Below are 17,652 nucleotides of genomic sequence, written 5' to 3' on the forward strand. Positions count from 1 at the left end.
TAATTGTCACTAATGTTACTGAGCTATAATCTGAAAAGACTTCAATATTTGAAAAGCCTAACTTAATTATTCCACAATGTTGTTTCAATCAACATTTATTAAACACTTACAATTGAGAAAAAAGACAGTGCTTCTGTGTGTGTGTTAAAAGAGGAAACTTTAGAAAATTGCACTCACATGTTTTATACAGTGAGCGTCAAATAAAAATTGAGATTTGAGTATGTTTTCCATATTTTATGTGCCTTTCCTGTTCCACATTGTACCTTTTGTGGTAGTGATACCTTGAGAACCACAGAAAATCTTAACCTAATTCAGGGAAACTTGTTCCTTCACGTTGATAGAAGACAAGGAAATACGTTCTGTTTTGTCATCCTAATTGACAACCATGAGTGACATAATTGTCATTGTTATTAATGAGCTATTGGATAGAAAACAATATTTAAAATCTCTTATTAATCAATAATGTGTATACATGTGTGCTCAGTCATGTCTGACCCTTTGCAACCCCATGGTCTGTAGCACACCAGGCTCCACCGTCCCTGGGATTCTCCAGGCAAGAACACTGGAGCGGGTTGCCATTTCCTTCTCCAATGCATGAAAGTGAAAAGTGAAAGGGAAGTCGCTCAGTCGTGTCCGACTCTTAGCGACCCCACGGACTGAAGCCTACCAGGCTCCTCTGTCCGTGGAATTTTCCACGCAAGAATACTGGAGGGGTTACCATTTCCTACTCCAGAGGATCTTCCCTACCCAGGGATCAAACCCATGTCTCTTGCATCTCCGAAATTGGCAGGTGGATTCTTTACCACTACACTACCTGGGAAGCCCTTTTATTTGATTATAAATATCATGTAATGGTTTGATTCAAGTCAAATCAATAAACATTTATTGGGTTAGGAACTGTATTAGCCACTAGAAGTAACAAAAAAGTTAAACATAGACCCGAGGGTAGAAGGGACCTGAAAGAATGAACATATTTTTTTGAGCAACTACTCTTTGACAGGTTTTTGCATGTCTTTCCTCTTTGATCCCCATAACAATTCTGAGGTATCTGTTTTGTGGAAGAAGAAACAGGCTCAAGGCAATTAAGAGACTTTTCAAGGTCACAAAACTAGTTGGAGTTGAGCCAAGATTAGAACCCAGATCTGTTTAAGTACATTCTCTTTCCATTGGACCATTCTATTTGAATAGTCATTGACTGACTGACTCCTGAAAAAAGTAATTTTTAAAAAAATTTTATTTATTCTTTGTTGTCCTGGTCTTCCTTGCTGTGCGTGGGCGTTCTGTACTTGTGGTGAGTGGGGAATACTCTTTGTTGAGGTGCACAGACTTCTCACTGCAGTGATTTCTCTTGTTGCGGAGCACCGGCTCTAGGCACATGGGCTTCAGTAGTTGTGGCTCCTGGACTTTAGTTGCTCCGTGGCACGTGGAATCTTCCTGGACCAGGGATGGAAACCTTGTCCCTTGCATGGTAGGTGGACTTCTATCCACTGTACCACCAAGGAAGTCCCAAAAGTAATTTTTAAAAAATAGTTTGCAGTTTAACAAATGAAATATTTTGGTGTGCAGTGATTATAGCTTTAAAAATAATTTTTAATTAGGAAATATTTCAAACATAGAGGTTAGAGACTAATACCTGTGTAGTCATTACAGAACCATATTCTTAATATGTTTTTGAGCCAGACTTTTTTTTAAAGAAAGAAAACATTACAGGAATAGTTGAGAATTTCTATGCTTCTCCCATATTTCATTCTCTTCTTCTCCTCCCTAGAGCTAATACTATTATGAATTTGGTGTTTATATGAATCCATAAACAATATAATATTATTTTACAGGTTTTAAAATTGTTTTTAACTGTATCCAAAAGAACATATTATTATACAGCTTATTTTTGTTCTCAACAGTATGTTTCTAAAAACATAGTTACTGCTGAGTCTTAGTTGTGGCATGTGGGATCTAGTTCCTTGGCCAGGGATGGAACTCAAGCCCCTTGCATTGGGAGCTAGGCGTCTTAGCCACTGGACCACCAGGGAAGTTCCCTTAACAATATGTTTTTGAAATATCCACAATGACGTATGTAGCTCAGCTCTAGTTCTTTGCTAAACGCTGCATGCTGCTGCTGCTGCTGCTAAGTCGCTTCAGTTGTGTCTGACTCTGTGTGACCCCATAGACGGCAGCCCACCAGGCTCCCCTGTCCCTGGATTCTCCAGGCAGGAACACTGGAGTGGGTTGTCATTTCCTTCCTCAATGCATGAGAGTGAAAAGTGAAAGTGAAGTCGCTCAGTCGTGTCCGACTCTTAGGGACCCCATGGACCCATTTAGGATCATCTAAATACATAAAGCAAATATTAACAGACCTAAAAAATATATAGCAACATAGTAATAGTAGAAAAATTTAATACCCTATTTTCATCAATGGATAGATCATCCAGATAATCAACAGGGAAACATCAACCTTAAATAAAACATTAGACTAAATTTACTTAGCAGACAAATACTGAATATTCTAACCAAATGCAGCAGAATTCACATTCTACTAAAGAGCACATAAAACATTCTCCAGGATAAGTCATTAAACAGGTCTTAAATTTGGTCATATTGAATATGTTAAATGCTGCATAGGGTTCCATTATAGGGCTTCCCTGGTGGCTCAGATGGTAAAGAACTCACTTGGAATGCAGGAGACCCAGGTTTGAGCCCTGGGTTGAGATCCATTATATGAATATACCAAAATTAATTTATCCATTTTCCTATAATTACATAAACAAGATTCTGCTATGGTTTTGACTCAAAATATATCTAATGAACTTCTGTCATAATTTTTCTTATATCTCAGTATTAAAATATATTTCAGTAATAAAAGTACAAAACTAACACTTTTTTTTTTTTTGGTACAGATCATTCTCGAATTGAAGTATGGAAATTTGGTAATTCTGCCATCGAATACTTATACCACTGGGCACACATCTGTTTAGCTCTCATAAAGCTAAACAAAAAAATAAGTAGCGCTATCCCCCCCCCACTGCCATCCAAGACTGACTCCTGTGTGTATGCAAAAATGCCAGGGGGAAGCTTGCCAGGGAAATGATAATGGAATTGCTACTATATTTAGGGTATTTTTGTCATGTTCAGTTTTGCTTGTTAACTATAAAAATATTTTCAATTGGAAAGGAGTGCCACATAGACATATTTTTCTCCTAGACCTTTACCTCAGCACTTTCTAAAACCAAAAGTGCCTCCGAGGGAGAAATTTGATCTAAGAAAATTTGCAGTTAAGGTAGCCATAACCAAATGTATGTTAAAGAACATATTTTAAAGTTTCTTTTTAGTTTTAGCATTTTATCTGCTGTGGGCCTATTATGGTTGGTTGAGTGAGTTATTGCAATTCTTTTCAGGTACAAAGTAAAGAACAGATGAGTATTTAGGGGGAAAATGGCAGTTTTTACATCAAAAGAGCACAGTTTTTACATCAAAAAAAATATAATAAAGATTTTAAGAAATGGACTGGGAATTGTTTTTCTAATTTTTCAAAGGCTTTTATGAGCACCACATCCTCTCTGCTCCCATCTCCACTCCCTCACCCCCACTTACCCTAACAAGTTTAAAAGTTATTTCAATAAATAGAAAATCTGGGGAAATGTTTGCCCATGACTCATGGGAAAAAAACCTTTTTCTAACAAAATCTTCATGAGTTCAAGAACTGCAGAATTTATATTTATTTAAATCTTGTTATTACAGCAAACTTTACTGCCCTGTTGTGAGATTTCATCTTTGCAGTAAGATATCTGATGACAGAGTCCATTTTTAATAAAATTTTGGGAAATTAAACTTCATTTTCTTTATTTGGTTGACAAAATGTAATGCGTTCCAAACATCTTATAATTTGAGACTGGAGGTCCCTTTCTAACCTCTGGTGATAAGATGGCAATGTTATTTACCAGCCTTCATCTCTTGGCTGGTCCCATGCCCAGTTTTAACCTATAACCCTGTTTCATATTTGGAAGTGAGCTTTTCAGGGCATTTGCTGCAACATTTCTAGGAACAATGTTCTTGAAGATATTAAACTGATAGCCACACACTCTAATGGCTTCAGAACAAGCTTTTAAGGGGTCCACTGTGAATACAAATAGCATTTTAGGCAGCAAGGAGGGAAAATTTTTGCAGACTGTGACCTGTTGATCCATCGTGATGGGAATTAAGTTATTAATAACTAAATGGCATGCAGCTTAATGATAACAAATATCACACATCTGCATGACATTTTATCTTGAAGTATTTTCACATCCTAGCTCATCTGATCCTCCCAAACATGCAGGGTTGGCAGACTCAACATGATTATCCCCATTTCATAAACAAGGAAATAAGCTCAAAGAGTGAGTTAGCTAGGTTACAATGAGTAAGAGGCACCCACGTGTCCTGTTGGGCTTCCCTAGTGGCTCAGAGGGCGAAGCATTTGCCCACAATGCAGGAGAGCTGGGTTCGATCCCTGGGTCAAGAAGATCCCCTGGAGAAGGAAATGGCAACCCACTCCAGTACTCTTGCCTGGAAAATGCCATGGACAGAGGAGTCTGGTAGGCTACAGTCTCCATGAGTCGCATAGGACTGAGCAACTTCACGTGTCGACTTCTGTTTTATTGCTTTTGGCAGTACGCTAGATATTTCATCAACACTTTCCAAACTTCACTAGGCTAACAATTGTGCTATCATTCTTTTGGGAATGACTTTATTTATTTTTAATCTATTTATTTGTTTGCTTGCCCCAGGTCTTAGTTTTGGCATGCGGGATCTTGAGTTGCAACATGTGAACTCTTACTTGTAGCACATGAGATCTACTTCCCTGACCAAGGATTGAACCTGGGCCCCCTGTATTGGGAGTGTGGAGTCTTAGCCACTGGACCACCAGGCAAGCCCCTGGAAACTACTTTAAAATTAAGCAACCGACAAGGCAGATTGCTTGGATTTGACTATCATTCAAGTAAAATCCTATCCCTTGACACCAGATACTTATTTTTTTAGTGAAGAGGATGTTATTTGTACTTGACTAAAATTTAAATGTTGATTTATGGTTAAGTCTATTTATTTGACTCAGTAGATTTATTGATTTACTTGTATTTACATATACTTCAGAAGCTCAGACTTGATTAACTGGTTATTTTTTTAGATTTCTCTATAGCTTATAGATAACAATGGAGAAGGCAATGGCACCCCACTCCAGTACTCTTGCCTGGAAAATCCCATGGACGGAGGAGCCTGGTAGGCTGCAGTCCATGGGGTCCCTAAGAGTCAGACATGACTGAGCAACTTCACTTTCACTTTTCACTTTCATGCATTGGAGAAGGAAATGGCAACCCACTCCAGTGTTCTTGCCTGGAGAATCCCAGGGACGGGGGAGCCTGGTGGGCTGCCGTCTATGGGGTCGCACAGAGTTGGACACGACTGAAGCAACTTAGCAGCAGCAGCAGCATAGGTAACAATGACACTGCATACTGAAGACCTTCCATATCACTTTCTTTTATATTAATAATTACAGCTTTCCATGGTCCAGGAACAAAATAAATGTCCCAAGACAATGATATTGGAATTCAATTGGAAGCCCCTATTGGCCCTTTTAACAGCTTTATTGAAATATAACACATATACTATATAATTCACATACTTAAAGTGTACAACTAAATGGTTTTTAAGTATATTCACATAATTGTGGAACTATTCACAACAATTTCAGAAGATTTTCATCACCCCCATAAAAAACTCCATACCTTTAGCAATACTCCCCATTTTTCTCACTCCAGTCTTAGGCAACTACAAATCTTGCTTTTTCTATGGGTTTGTCTATTCTGGATATTTTATATAAAAAGAATTATATGTGGTCTCTTGAGACTGACTTCCCATTCCTTCCTAATCTAAATGTGATCAAGCAACCAGTAGCCCTTAACTTCTACAGACATTCTCAATTACTGACTCAGAAGACCCTTTGCAGGTAATTTAGGGACTTTTCATTCCTCTTCTGTAAGGTTTTTATGCAATGCCACTCCACCTAACCCCACCCTGCGTGAGTACTAAGTCACTTTAATTGTGTCTGACTGTGTTACTCTATGAACCATAGCCTTCTGGGCTCCTCTGTCCATGGAATTCTCCAGGCAAGAATACTGGAGTGGGTTGCCCGCCTCCAGATCTTCCTGACCCAGGGATCGAACCCATGGTCTCTTACATCTCCTGCATTAGGCAGGCAGGTTCTTTACCACTAGCGCCACCTGGGAAGCCCTAACCCCACCCTACATCATCCTTAACTCGATGTTCCTGCTCTCCCCCACATGATCTTATTATAAAGACCTCAATAGACAAGCTCAATTAATTAAATACTGCCTATTTCTTTCTCCTGTAGGTATTGTAATTCCCCTTGGTGGGTGTTCCATCTCCTAGTCATTACCCTATTTTACCTTTGCTCAGTCTACTGCCTGAGCTTAAACTGTCCTGCCCACAGATCGTAACTGGTGAAACACTCGAGGTGGCCAAGTTTTGTTCCATGTGACCCTGATTCTGTAGCCACAGCTGTTCGAATTGGGGTTGACCACTTGCCAAAGGGAGACCAATTTGTGAAATAGTCTAATATAAAAAGCACCCAAACCATTGACAAACCAAACTGGGAAATAGCAATAGAGCAGTGTCTAGAAGGGTGTTTTTTAGAGAGGCCAAAAATGTCACCATAGGCTTTAAACAAATTGAAGCATGCTGCCATCCAGACACCACAAGTTAGCCGAACCTGTAGGCTGAGAAAAGCGAGTACAGTTGACTCTTGAACAACACTGGAGTTAGGGGTGAACCACCCAATGTGCAGTCAAAAATGCACGTACAACTCTGGTCAGCCTTCTGCCTCTGGGGATTCAACTAACCATGGATCTGTAGTTATTCAGTACGTATTTACCGGGAAAAAAAAAAAAAATCCATGTGTGAGTAGAGCCAAGAAGTTCAAACCTGTTCTAGAGACAACTGTAGTTGGTTAGGGAAGAGTGCGCACAAAAGGAAGCAGAGAATGAAAGAGTAGGGATAAGTAATACTAGTGTCAAAAAGTTAAATCAAGATCCTTAAGTTTGGGTGCTGAGGGTCCTACAGTTGTCTTGCATCCAAGTCTAGTTGACTGTTCTGTGCTTGAAATCTTATCTCTGCAAGACTAAGACAGAATTCTCTGTTGTGTAACAGAAGTATGGGAGTGATGATGCTGCCTTTTACTGGCTTACTCTGCTTCTGTCATTACAACTTCTCCCATTAAAGATCCCAAATACAGGTTCAAAATATTAGAAGACTTCTTCAAGTCTCTGGTCCACTGTAGCAACTACCTGCCTTGCTGCAAACCAGGCCAAGTAATTGAAGAACTCAAACTCTCTGCAACACTGAGAAATCAGCCCTCTAGCTTTGGGAAAACCTCACAACTGCTTCATTAGAACAGCCTGTAGGCAACAGGAGAATACAGAATCCAATATTCCAATTTAGAAGTTCGAATTATATAGGATATTGAGCCTATGATTTTGTGTAACTAATTCTCCACTCATTCTCTTTAAGAAGCAGATAGCCCAGGCCGGGGGCGGGGGTGGGGGGGGGGGTGGGGGGGGGTGGGCGGCTTTATTATTTACCCTTTACTAATTCTTTTTAAGCAAAGTAACACATGCTCATAGTTTCAAGAATCCTCTGTCATACAAGGTCTGTCAAAACCAGAGCATTTCCCAGCTCCACCTTACCCCTATTTTCCTTGCTTCTGAGTCAACTATTTTCAATTCGTTTAGCTCAAGAGTTAATAAACAGTACAAGCTAAATCTAGCCAGTTGCCTGTCATGATAGTTTTATTAGAAAAGTCATGCCCAAATGGTCTGTGACTTTTCTCACACCCCTGGGCAGAGTTGAGTAGCTGCCAGAGACTTCTGACCCATAAAATCTAAAGATTTACTATTTGACCTTTTGCACAAAAAGTTTGCCAACCTGTTTTGGCTGTAGTTTTGACATGCACCTCCATGTTGCAAAATAACATGCCATGTGGCTTTTTTTTTTTCCTGAATTAGGCAGTATTTATTAACCTCCCAGAATGCAAGAGATTTAGCTCCTTCCTCAGCGTGTGCATCCCCCTCTCCACACACACACTTCCTACTCCTTCATTCTTCCCAACTACCTTGTAATTTAGATCAGAATAGCTGCTTATTCAGTGTTTGCATTATCATGATCATGTATGCTTATTTAGGACTTAGCCATGTGGTAAGTTATAATTATTTCTCTTTTCATGTTGACACATTTATTATATACAGGATATGATATAAAGTATACATGTAAACAACCAGATAGAGATATATAGGTGAGGTCAGGAAGGGTATTTCTGTCCTCATCAAGTTGGGGTGCACCATCCTCATGGCAGGTGGATATTTTCACCAACCCAGAAGCTCTCAGAATTCCATATATTGGGTTTTCTTAATGGAAACTTCATTATGTAGGCAAGACCAATCATTAATTTGGTTTAAAACCCTCTCTCCTTCCCTGAGGATAGGGGTGGGAAAGAAAATTCCAAGCTTCTAATTATGATGTGGTCTCTCTGGTGATAAGCTCCCATCAGATGCTATCCAGGGTTACCTCATTGAAACAAAAACCCTATCACTCAGAGAACCAGGGACCAGGGTCAAAGATCAAATAGCAAAACACAAATTGCTCTTCGTGCTTTTATTACTCAGGAAATCACAAGGGTTTTAGGAGATCTGTACCAGGAATCAGGGACAGAAAGCAATGTATGTCTCTATATTTTTTTTCCCTCATTTTTATTTTTGGCTGCACTGGGTCTTCGTTGCTGTACATGGGCTTTCTCTAGTTGCATGGTGAGTGGGGGCTACCCTTTAGTTACAGTGCGTGGGTTTCTCATCACAGTGGCTTCTCTTGCTGTGGAGGAAGGCTCTAGGGCCCTGGGGCTTCGGCAGTTGCAGTGTGTATGCTCAGTAGTTGTGGCATTTGCTTAGCTGCCCCGTGGCATGTGGGATCTTCCCAGACCAGGGACTGAACCTGTGTACCCTACACTGACAGGTGGATTCTCAACCACTGCACCACCAGAGAAGTCCATACATGTATGTATGTATACATATATATATATAGATAGATAGATCCTTTTATTACACTGTGCCCCAAGATTTCATATCTGGCTTCTGTCTGAAAAAAAAAGACATTCAGCACATTCCTATATGCAAAGTTATATAATTCCTATAATAGTATGTTTCAGCATTAATTCATTTAAGAGTGGATCTTAAAGTGTGGTTTGTGGACTCCTGCAGGTCCCTAAAACACTTTGGGGATTTTCCAGGTCAAAACTATATTTCTAACAATGCTAGGACATTATTTGCCTTTTTTCACTCTTATCCTCACAACAGTGTGCAAGAGAACTTTCCAGAGCCTTCTTGATGTGTGATGATGTAATTGTTCTGACAGTTAATAGAACATGTGTGGATTCTTTTAACTTTTTTCTTCTAGTTTTATTGAGATACAATTAATATACAGCACTGTATAAGTTTATAGTGTATAGCATAATAATTTGACATATATTATGAAAAGATTACAGTAAATTTAGTGAACATCCATCATCTCATAAATACAAAATAAAAACTATTTTTCCTTATGACGAGAACTCTTAGGATTTACTCTGTGAACAACTGTCATATATAACATACAGCAAGTCAATTATATTAATCATGTTATGCATTACATCCAAATACTTATTTATCTGGAACTTTGTACCCTTTGACCACCTTCATCCAATTCCTCCTTCTACTACCCCACCCCTTCCTGCTTAAAAAAAAAAAAAAATTATACTACACAAAGATATAAAGATCTACACAAAGATACAAAGACACAAGAAATGGTAAACCTGTGGAATAACATATTTTTCTTATTTAAAAATATTCTTAAAGGGTAATTGTTTAAAGAAAAATAATAATTTATTGTGCATTTATAAGATTGTTAGAAGTTATAACAATGCTGTGACAAAATACAGCACAAAGTTTCAGAGAGGGAAATTGGAAGTATACTTTTTAAAGTTTTTGAGTGGTACATTGTTACTTGAAGATAGATTGTGACAAAGATGTATACTAGGAAACTTACTCTTGCCTGGAAAATCCCATGAACAGAGGAGCCTGGTGGGCTGCAGTCCATGGGGCCGCTAAGAGCCGGACATGACTGAGTGACTTCACTTTCACTTTTCACTTTCATGCCTTGGAGAAGGAAATGGCAACCCACTCCAGTGTTCTTGCCTGGAGAATCCCAGGGACGGCGGAGCCTGGTGGGCTGCCGTCTCTGAGGTCGCACAGAGTCGGACACGACTGAAGCGACTTAGCAGCAGCAGCAGCAGCAGCAAACTTATAGCAAAACCTCGCCAAAAAACATTAAAAAAAAAGCCAAGTATGGCCAATAAACCAACAAAGAAATTGAATCATAAAAATCTTAAGCTAAGTCATAAAAATTTATTGATTAATCCAAAGTCAAGGGGAAAGTGGCAGAGGAGGGTACAAAGGACAGACAGGAAAAGGAAAAAACAAACTGCAACTACACTAATACTTGCGTTAATGAAAACGTTCTACATACCAACTTAAAAGGAAGAAATCGCCATACTGGATAAAAAGCAACACCCAACAACATGCTAGCAACAAGAGATCCACTTTATATTAAAAGTTATATATTATATGAAAAGACACAAATTGATTAGGTTAAAAGTAAAAGGATGGGAAAGCATATACTATGCTAAAAACCAATGCTGGTTATAAATACTAATATTAGATTAAGTAGATAAAAAACAAATAAAGAGGATCCTTTTTTAATGGTATGCTGCTGCTGCTAAGTCGATTTAGTCGTGTCCGACTCTGTGCGACCTCATAGACGGCAGCCCACCAGGCTCCCCCATCCCTGGGATTCTCCAGGCAAGAACACTGGAGTGGGGTGTCATTTCCTTCTCCAATGCATGAAAGTGAAAAGTGAAAGTGAAGTCGCTCAGTCGTGTCCAACTCTTAGTGACCTCATGGACTGCAGCCTACCAGGCTCCTCCGTCCATGGGATTTTCCAGGCAAGAGTACTGGTGTGGGGTGCCATTGCCTTCTCCTCTTAATGCTATACGGGTCAATATAAAAGGACACAACAACTCTAAATGTTTAAATATGTAGAAGGGAAAGTTAGTCGCTCAGTCACATTCAACTTTTTGCTACCTCGAGGATGTAGCCCGCCAGGCTCCTCTGTCCATGGAATTCTCCAAGCAAGAATACCGGAGTGGGTAGCCATTCCCTTCTCCAAGGGATATTCCCCACCCAGGGATTGAAACTGGGTCTCCAGCATTGCAGGCAGATTCTTTACCATTTGAGCCACCAGGGAAGCCCAAGTATCTAATAACAAAACTTCAAAATGCAGTACGTGAAACAAAACCCGACAGGAGTAAAAGGGGAAATAGACAAATCCACAACTACACTTGGAGGTTTAAACGTCCTTCTGTCGGCAGTTCACAAGATCTCTTCGACTACTGTACAACTAGTTTGGCATGGGCCGAGAAACAGTGGGTTCACACGTGAAATGTGATTAAATTTTTTTTTAATATCATGTATGATTTTATTTTCTATACCCAGTGGCACTATAGTATTGTTATTCATCACTACTGTCCAATAGTAATATACTTAGCGTATGGATTTTCATCTTCTATCAAGTTACCCTAAGCCAGGAATGGGTGCGTGCTCAGTCATGTCCGACCCTTTGCGATCCATGGGGTCTCTAAGAGTCGGACACGACTGAGCGACTTCACTTTCACTTTTCACTTTCATGCATTGGAGAAGGAAATGGCAACCCACTCCAGTGTTCTAGCCTGGAGAATCCCAGGGACGGGGGAGCCTGGTAGGCTGCCGTCTATGTGGTCGCACAAAATCGGACACGACTGAAGCGACTTAGCACAGCACAGCACAGACTGTAGCCCACCAGGCTGCTCTGTCCATGGAATTTTCCAGGCCGAGAATAGTGGAGTGGGTTGTCATTTCCTCCTCCAGGGAATCTTTTCCACCCAGGGATACTTACACTGAACACCCCCACGGTGTTCAAAAAATACCTTGTTAAAAAAACACATTGTTTAAAAAAAAAAAAAAAACACACTCGACAGCCTAGAGCAGTTGTTTTCAAACTAGAGTATCAGGATTATCTGGTGGACTTGTTAAAATTCAGATTTCCAGGCCCATCCCAGCGTTTCTGATTCCGTAGGTACGGGACAGGGCCAAAATTTTCCATTTCTAACAAATTGCCGGGGGATGCCAATTCCCGGGACCACACTCTTGGAATCACTGGCCTAAAATTTTGTTATTCCTTTCTTACCACTGATTTCGAGGCAATCCGTCGGTTTTCAAACAATTCCCAAGGATAAAGACTCCATTCCCAGCAATGCGAAAGTAACCCAAAGTCAAACCCAGCGGCTACGCGAGGTCTAGGCCGGCCAAAGCCCCGCGAGAATTCGCGTGATGACGCCAGCGTCTGCATCAGCGTTACGTCGGCGTCGGCCACGTTCAGCGGAGACGGGAGCAAGATGGCGATTCCGGGCAGGCAGTGAGTGATCCGGGAGTTAGGGTCAGACTGGGGAGTGAGATACCACGGCGACTGTGTCTTTGGCCGAGGAGTAGAAGTGCGCTGGAAGTGAAGGGGCTGTGTCGTCAGGGATAGAGGCGGGGAAAGCGAGAAATCCCGAGGAACATATATTCCCATCCCCCCACACATTTTGCAGGATGGAAGCCCGAAGTTTGAGGGAGAAACTTGTGAGGAAATAAAGGAAGTTAGGCTGAGGGGCAGAGAGCGAGACTTTTCTATTTTCCAAAAGCTCGGTCTGAGGCCCCTCAGTCTTGCTTCCTACCCCGCGCTTGAGTTTCTCCCCGGTTGGATGCTTTCAGGGGAAATGAGAAGAGAGACAATTCCTGGCTTTCTTAGAGGGCCTTGTTCTCCTTGGCAGCTCAAGTTCTGATTCCCGCCCTCCCTTCTCGGTTTAGGAATGTTGTGCTGAGAAGCCACAAAAAAGGGTAGGCACATAGGGAATTGGGGTATACCTTGCGGTAAAAGAGAAATGTTACATGTTTTTGGAAGCTTTACCTTACATATATAATCCTCAGTTGTGATGCGGCTTCCCGTTTTATCTGCATCTTAAAGGCCCAAACGTGAGAAACCAATTGAGTTGGGTCTGATGGGATGGTTCTTTCAGGTGCTCCAAGACAAAGCACGTGAGCTTTATCAAGTGTAATGGTAATTCGCCCCATAGCTACTTGGGTTTCTCAGTTAATGTAATCTTTAAAAAATTTTAATGGATGACATTAATCTTTAATTAACTTCTTTAAAATGATATATACCCAGTAAGGGGTGGGGGGAATGTTTTCTTGACTCTTGTTAGGCCACAAGGATAATATAGAGTCGTTTTCTTCTTAGTGGACGTCAACTGAGCTTTCCACTAACATTTTTTTTTAAACTTTCCTATCGTTTCACTATCTAAAACTTCTAAACTCTTCATTCACTTCTCTTCTTTAACCTAGAATGATAGTTTAAAAATCTTTAGTGCATTTTGAAGCTTTTAGATCGTTGAAAATCAGAACCAGGGTTGTATGATCATAAGCGCTGTGACATGTTTTGACTTGGTAGCTTCATCCCGAAGAGGTAGTGGATGTATTACTGTTTTAACATTTAAGTATAATGATGTAATTTCTATTTCAAAACAAAAAATATGCAGGTATGGGCTTATTTTGCCAAAGAAGGCACAGCAGTTGCACCCTGTTTTGCAAAAACCTTCAGTGTTTGGGAATGATTCTGATGATGATGATGATGAGGTAAGGGAAACTTTTTCTACGGCATTGTTGGAAATGTTTTTGTTTTTAAATTGAACTTATGAATTTGATATCTTTGCTTGCTTCAAATGTTTTGTTAGTACAGTGTATCTGTAGCATAATTTACAGAAGTGTCAAAGGAATATTTAAAGAAGAAAGCGCTATTGGTGGTTTGGTGTGTTTTGTTTTGTTTTTTTGGTAAGTGATAAATGGATAATCCAAGAGATTTTCTTTCAACAGCTATGAACTTCAGCTATTTTTAAGCAGTTAGACAAAGTAATTTCACACAACTAATACTGGTACAACAAAATTGTTAGTGTAAAGATCCTAGGAAATAAGCTATTGAGATGTCACCAATTTCCTAGAAATTTTTATCAGCAAAATAGTTTCTTGTGAGATGATTTTTGTAATTATTCAGTATCTGCTAAATGTAATTACTCAGTGTAGTTATGGTAGTGTGTAAAGTTAGCATTGATAATACTACAATAACATCTAATATGAACATTCTGTGTTTTAGCAGCCAAAACAGTGTTTTTCTATGAAGCCCACAGTTCTTAACAAGCATATCAAAATAAGCACATGCTTCCAAATGTGTGAAATTTGAAATTAATAGATTTTAAGTGTGTAAAATATTAAATTCATGGATTTTAAGTGTATGGGTTGATGACTTTTGACAAATACATATGCCTCAAAGTGAAAGTGTTAGTTGCTCAGTCATGTCCAACTCTTTGCAACCTCATGGACTGTATCCTACTAGCCTCCTCTGTCCATGGAAGAATTCTCCAGACAAGATTACTGGAGTGAGTTGCCATTCCTTTCTCCAGGGAATCTTCCTGACTCAGGGACTGAACCCGGATTTTCTTCATTGCAGGCGGATTCTTTACCATCTGAGCCACCAGTCAAGATGTAAAACATTTCGCTCTTCCCTGAAAGTTCTTTCATACCTCTTTGCAGTTAATTTACTTTCCCATATTTTGCCCCAGACAACTATTTCATTGTGGTTTTGATTTGCATTTTGATGATGACCTATGATTTCGGCCATTTACGTATCATCTTTAGAGAAATGTCTGTTGGCATAATGTGCCTAGATTTTTTTTTTTTGGCCTAGTTTTTAATTGGGTTATTTGTCATTTTGCTATGAGTTGTAAGATTCCTTTGTATGTTCTAGGTACAGATCACTTGGTGGTGGTGGTGGTTTAGTTGCTAAGTCATGTCCGACTCTTGTGACCCCACGGACTGTAGCCTGCCAGGCCCTCTGTCCATAGGATTCTCCAGGCAAGAATAAGTTATTAGATGTAATTTGTAAATATTTTCTCCCATTCTGTGGATTGTCCTTTCACTTTCTTGACAATGTCCTTTGAAGTACAAAAGTTCAATTTTGAGGAAGTCCGGTATATTTTTTTCCTTTAGTTGTTACTGCTTTGGTGTCATTACCTAAGAAACCATTGCTTAATCCAAGGTCAAGGTTTATGCGTATGCTTTTGTCTAAGAATTGTGTAGTTCTTCAGATACATCTGTGGTTCATTTTGAGTTAAATTTTGTATTTGATATGAGATAGAGGGTTTCCTTTCATTCTTTGCATGTGGAGGGATATCCAGTTGTCTCAATACCATTTGTTGAAGGCTCTTCCCCACTGAATTGACAGTACCCTTGTGGTTTGTTTTAATGTACATTCAGACAGTTCAGTCGCATAGTGGTGTCTGACTCTTTGTGACCCCATGGACTGCAGCACGCCATGCTTCCCTGTCCATCACCAACTCCCAGAGCTCGCTCAAACTCATGTCCATCAAGTCGGTGATGCCATCCAACCATCTCACCCTCTGTCGTCCCCTTTTCTTCCTGCTTTCAATCTTTCCCAGCATCAGGGTCTTTTCCAGTTAGTCAGTTCTTAACATCAGGTGGCCAAAGTACTGGAGCTTCAGCATCATTGCTTCCAATGAATATTCAGGACTGATTTCCTTTAGCATTGACTGGCTTCATCTCTTTGCAGTCCAAGGGACTCTAAGGAGTCTTTTCCAACACCACTGTTCAAAAGCATCAATTCTTTAGTGCTCAGCTTTCTTTATGGTCCAACTCTTGCATACCTATGTGACTACTGGAAAAACCATAGCTTTGACTAGATGGACCTTTGTCGGCAGAGTAATGTGTCTCCTTTTTAATATGTTGTCTAGGCATTTTTTTAAAAAATATTTTAAAATTCTCCTCTTTCACTTTCATCAAGAGGTTCTTCAGTTCTTCGTTTTCTTCTATAAGGGGGGTATCATCTGCATATCTGAGGTTATTGATATTTCTCCCGGCAGTCTTGATTCCAGCTTGTGCTTCATCCAGCCCAGCATTTCACATGATGTACTCTGCATGTAAGTTAAATAAGCAGGGTGACAATATACAGCCTTGACGTACTCCTTTCCCAATTTGGAAGCAGTCCATTGTTCCATGTCTGGTTCTAACTGTTGCTTCTTGACCTGCATACGGATTTCTCAGGAGGCAGGTAAGGTGGTCTGATATTCACATCTCTTTAAGAATTTCCCTCAGTTTGTTGTGATCCACACAGTCAAAGGCTTCAGCATAGTCAATAATGTCAAAAAATTTTTAATGTACAAGTAATTTTTAAAATCACTATGGACACAACAGAAAAATATGACACACTTATCTTGAGGTTTCACATAAATTATCCTGGCATACCAATGTAATACAAAGCAGCATTGCTCCAATTTGAGAAGGATGGGTTTGTACAAGTGATCTAGAAAGTTTACTCGTATGATTACTGTTTCTTTTTCATTGTGAGATGCGCCTAGTGGTAGCTGGACAGTGAGTACTGTATAGTCAGAAAAGAAAGGCCTAGAGCCATTTTTCTCTTCCTTTTTGTCCCCGTTCCTTTTACATAGAGGGACTTTAATGCAGAGAATTGGTTACATGGGTGATTGAAGACTTGAGAAGCTACAAGAGATGGTGAAGCAACACAGAGTTTGTTGTTTAGCTGCTAAGTTGTGGCTGACTCTTTTGCAACCCCCTGGACTATAGGCCACCAGGTTCCTCTGGCCATGAGATTTCCCAGGCAAGAATCTTGGAGTGAGTTGCCATTTCCTTCTACAAGGGGTCTTTCCCCACCCAGAGATCGAATCTGTGTCTCCTGCATTGGCAGGTGGATTCTTGACCACTGAGTCACCTGGGAAGCCCAACCCAAAGATTAGCAGTAGTAAAAAGCAAGAAGTGATAAATGGAGAGATTGAAGTAGGAGTTGGGTTCTGGAGGCCGGGGACTAGGATTACTTGGTGGGAACTGAACTTTTCTAAAAGGAGTTGAAGCCACAGGGAAGATTCAGTCTCAGAGAGAAAGGCAGGGAGAAATACTAGTTGTATCCCATTCTTCTACCCTCCGATACACTATCTTGGTATCTCTTTGATAGAGCCCAATCAGAAGCCTACTGATGAAGGAGCTGCAGTTTAGTTCTTAATGAGCAGAGAATATAAAATTGTTCCTTAGCATAATTTCTTTACCTATAGAAAATCAGTGTAGGGGAATTCTTTGGTAGTTCACTGGTTAGGTCTTTTCTGTTTCACTGCTGAGGGCCCAAGTTCGACCCCCTGCTCAGGGAACTAAGATCCCACAAGCCATGCCATGCGTCCAAATAAATGTGATGAATTCCAGTTTATCCTTGCATATTATTTAAATGTTAGTAAGCTTTGAATATAAAATCTTTTTAAAAATTTATTTTATTGAAGTGTAGTTGATTGAGAATGTTGTGTGAATTTCTGCTGTCCAGCAGAGTGATTCAGTTTTATCTATATGTCTATATACACATTCTTTTTCATAT

The 17,652-nt window shown here is 40.0% G+C and overlaps 2 protein-coding genes and 1 long non-coding RNA gene across 6 annotated transcripts in view; 2 read left to right on the forward strand and 1 right to left on the reverse strand.

The window, feature by feature from the left end:
- The window catches only part of EFCAB5 (EF-hand calcium binding domain 5), an 85,281-nt gene extending 80,793 nt beyond the window's left edge, over positions 1–4,488 (forward strand). For all 3 annotated transcript variants that reach the window (XM_027518275.1, XM_027518274.1, XM_027518276.1), the window contains one exon: positions 2,895–4,488. In XM_027518275.1, coding sequence (XP_027374076.1) covers positions 2,895–3,085 — 191 coding nt within the window. In that variant the 3' untranslated portion in view covers positions 3,086–4,488. The remainder of the gene's footprint in view (positions 1–2,894) is intronic.
- Positions 1,217–12,474, reverse strand: LOC113877787. Its single transcript, XR_003506814.1, has 2 exons — positions 12,355–12,474; positions 1,217–1,487 (listed from the first exon to the last, which is right to left on the reverse strand). It is a non-coding gene; the product is annotated as an uncharacterized LOC113877787 (long non-coding RNA).
- Positions 12,475–12,481: 7 nt separating this feature from the next.
- NSRP1 (nuclear speckle splicing regulatory protein 1) overlaps positions 12,482–17,652 on the forward strand; it is a 45,883-nt gene continuing 40,712 nt past the window's right edge. Inside the window, exons 1-2 of one of the 2 annotated variants that reach the window (XM_027518280.1) lie at positions 12,482–12,582; positions 13,745–13,841. In XM_027518280.1, coding sequence (XP_027374081.1) covers positions 12,563–12,582; positions 13,745–13,841 — 117 coding nt within the window. In that variant the 5' untranslated portion in view covers positions 12,482–12,562. Of the gene's footprint in view, positions 12,583–12,965; positions 13,047–13,744; positions 13,842–17,652 lie in introns of those variants that run through there. The other variant, XM_027518283.1, reaches the window with a different exon arrangement.

The sequence above is a fragment of the Bos indicus x Bos taurus genome, chromosome 19 (assembly GCF_003369695.1).
Source record: "Bos indicus x Bos taurus breed Angus x Brahman F1 hybrid chromosome 19, Bos_hybrid_MaternalHap_v2.0, whole genome shotgun sequence".
Lineage (NCBI taxonomy): Eukaryota > Metazoa > Chordata > Mammalia > Artiodactyla > Bovidae > Bos > Bos indicus x Bos taurus.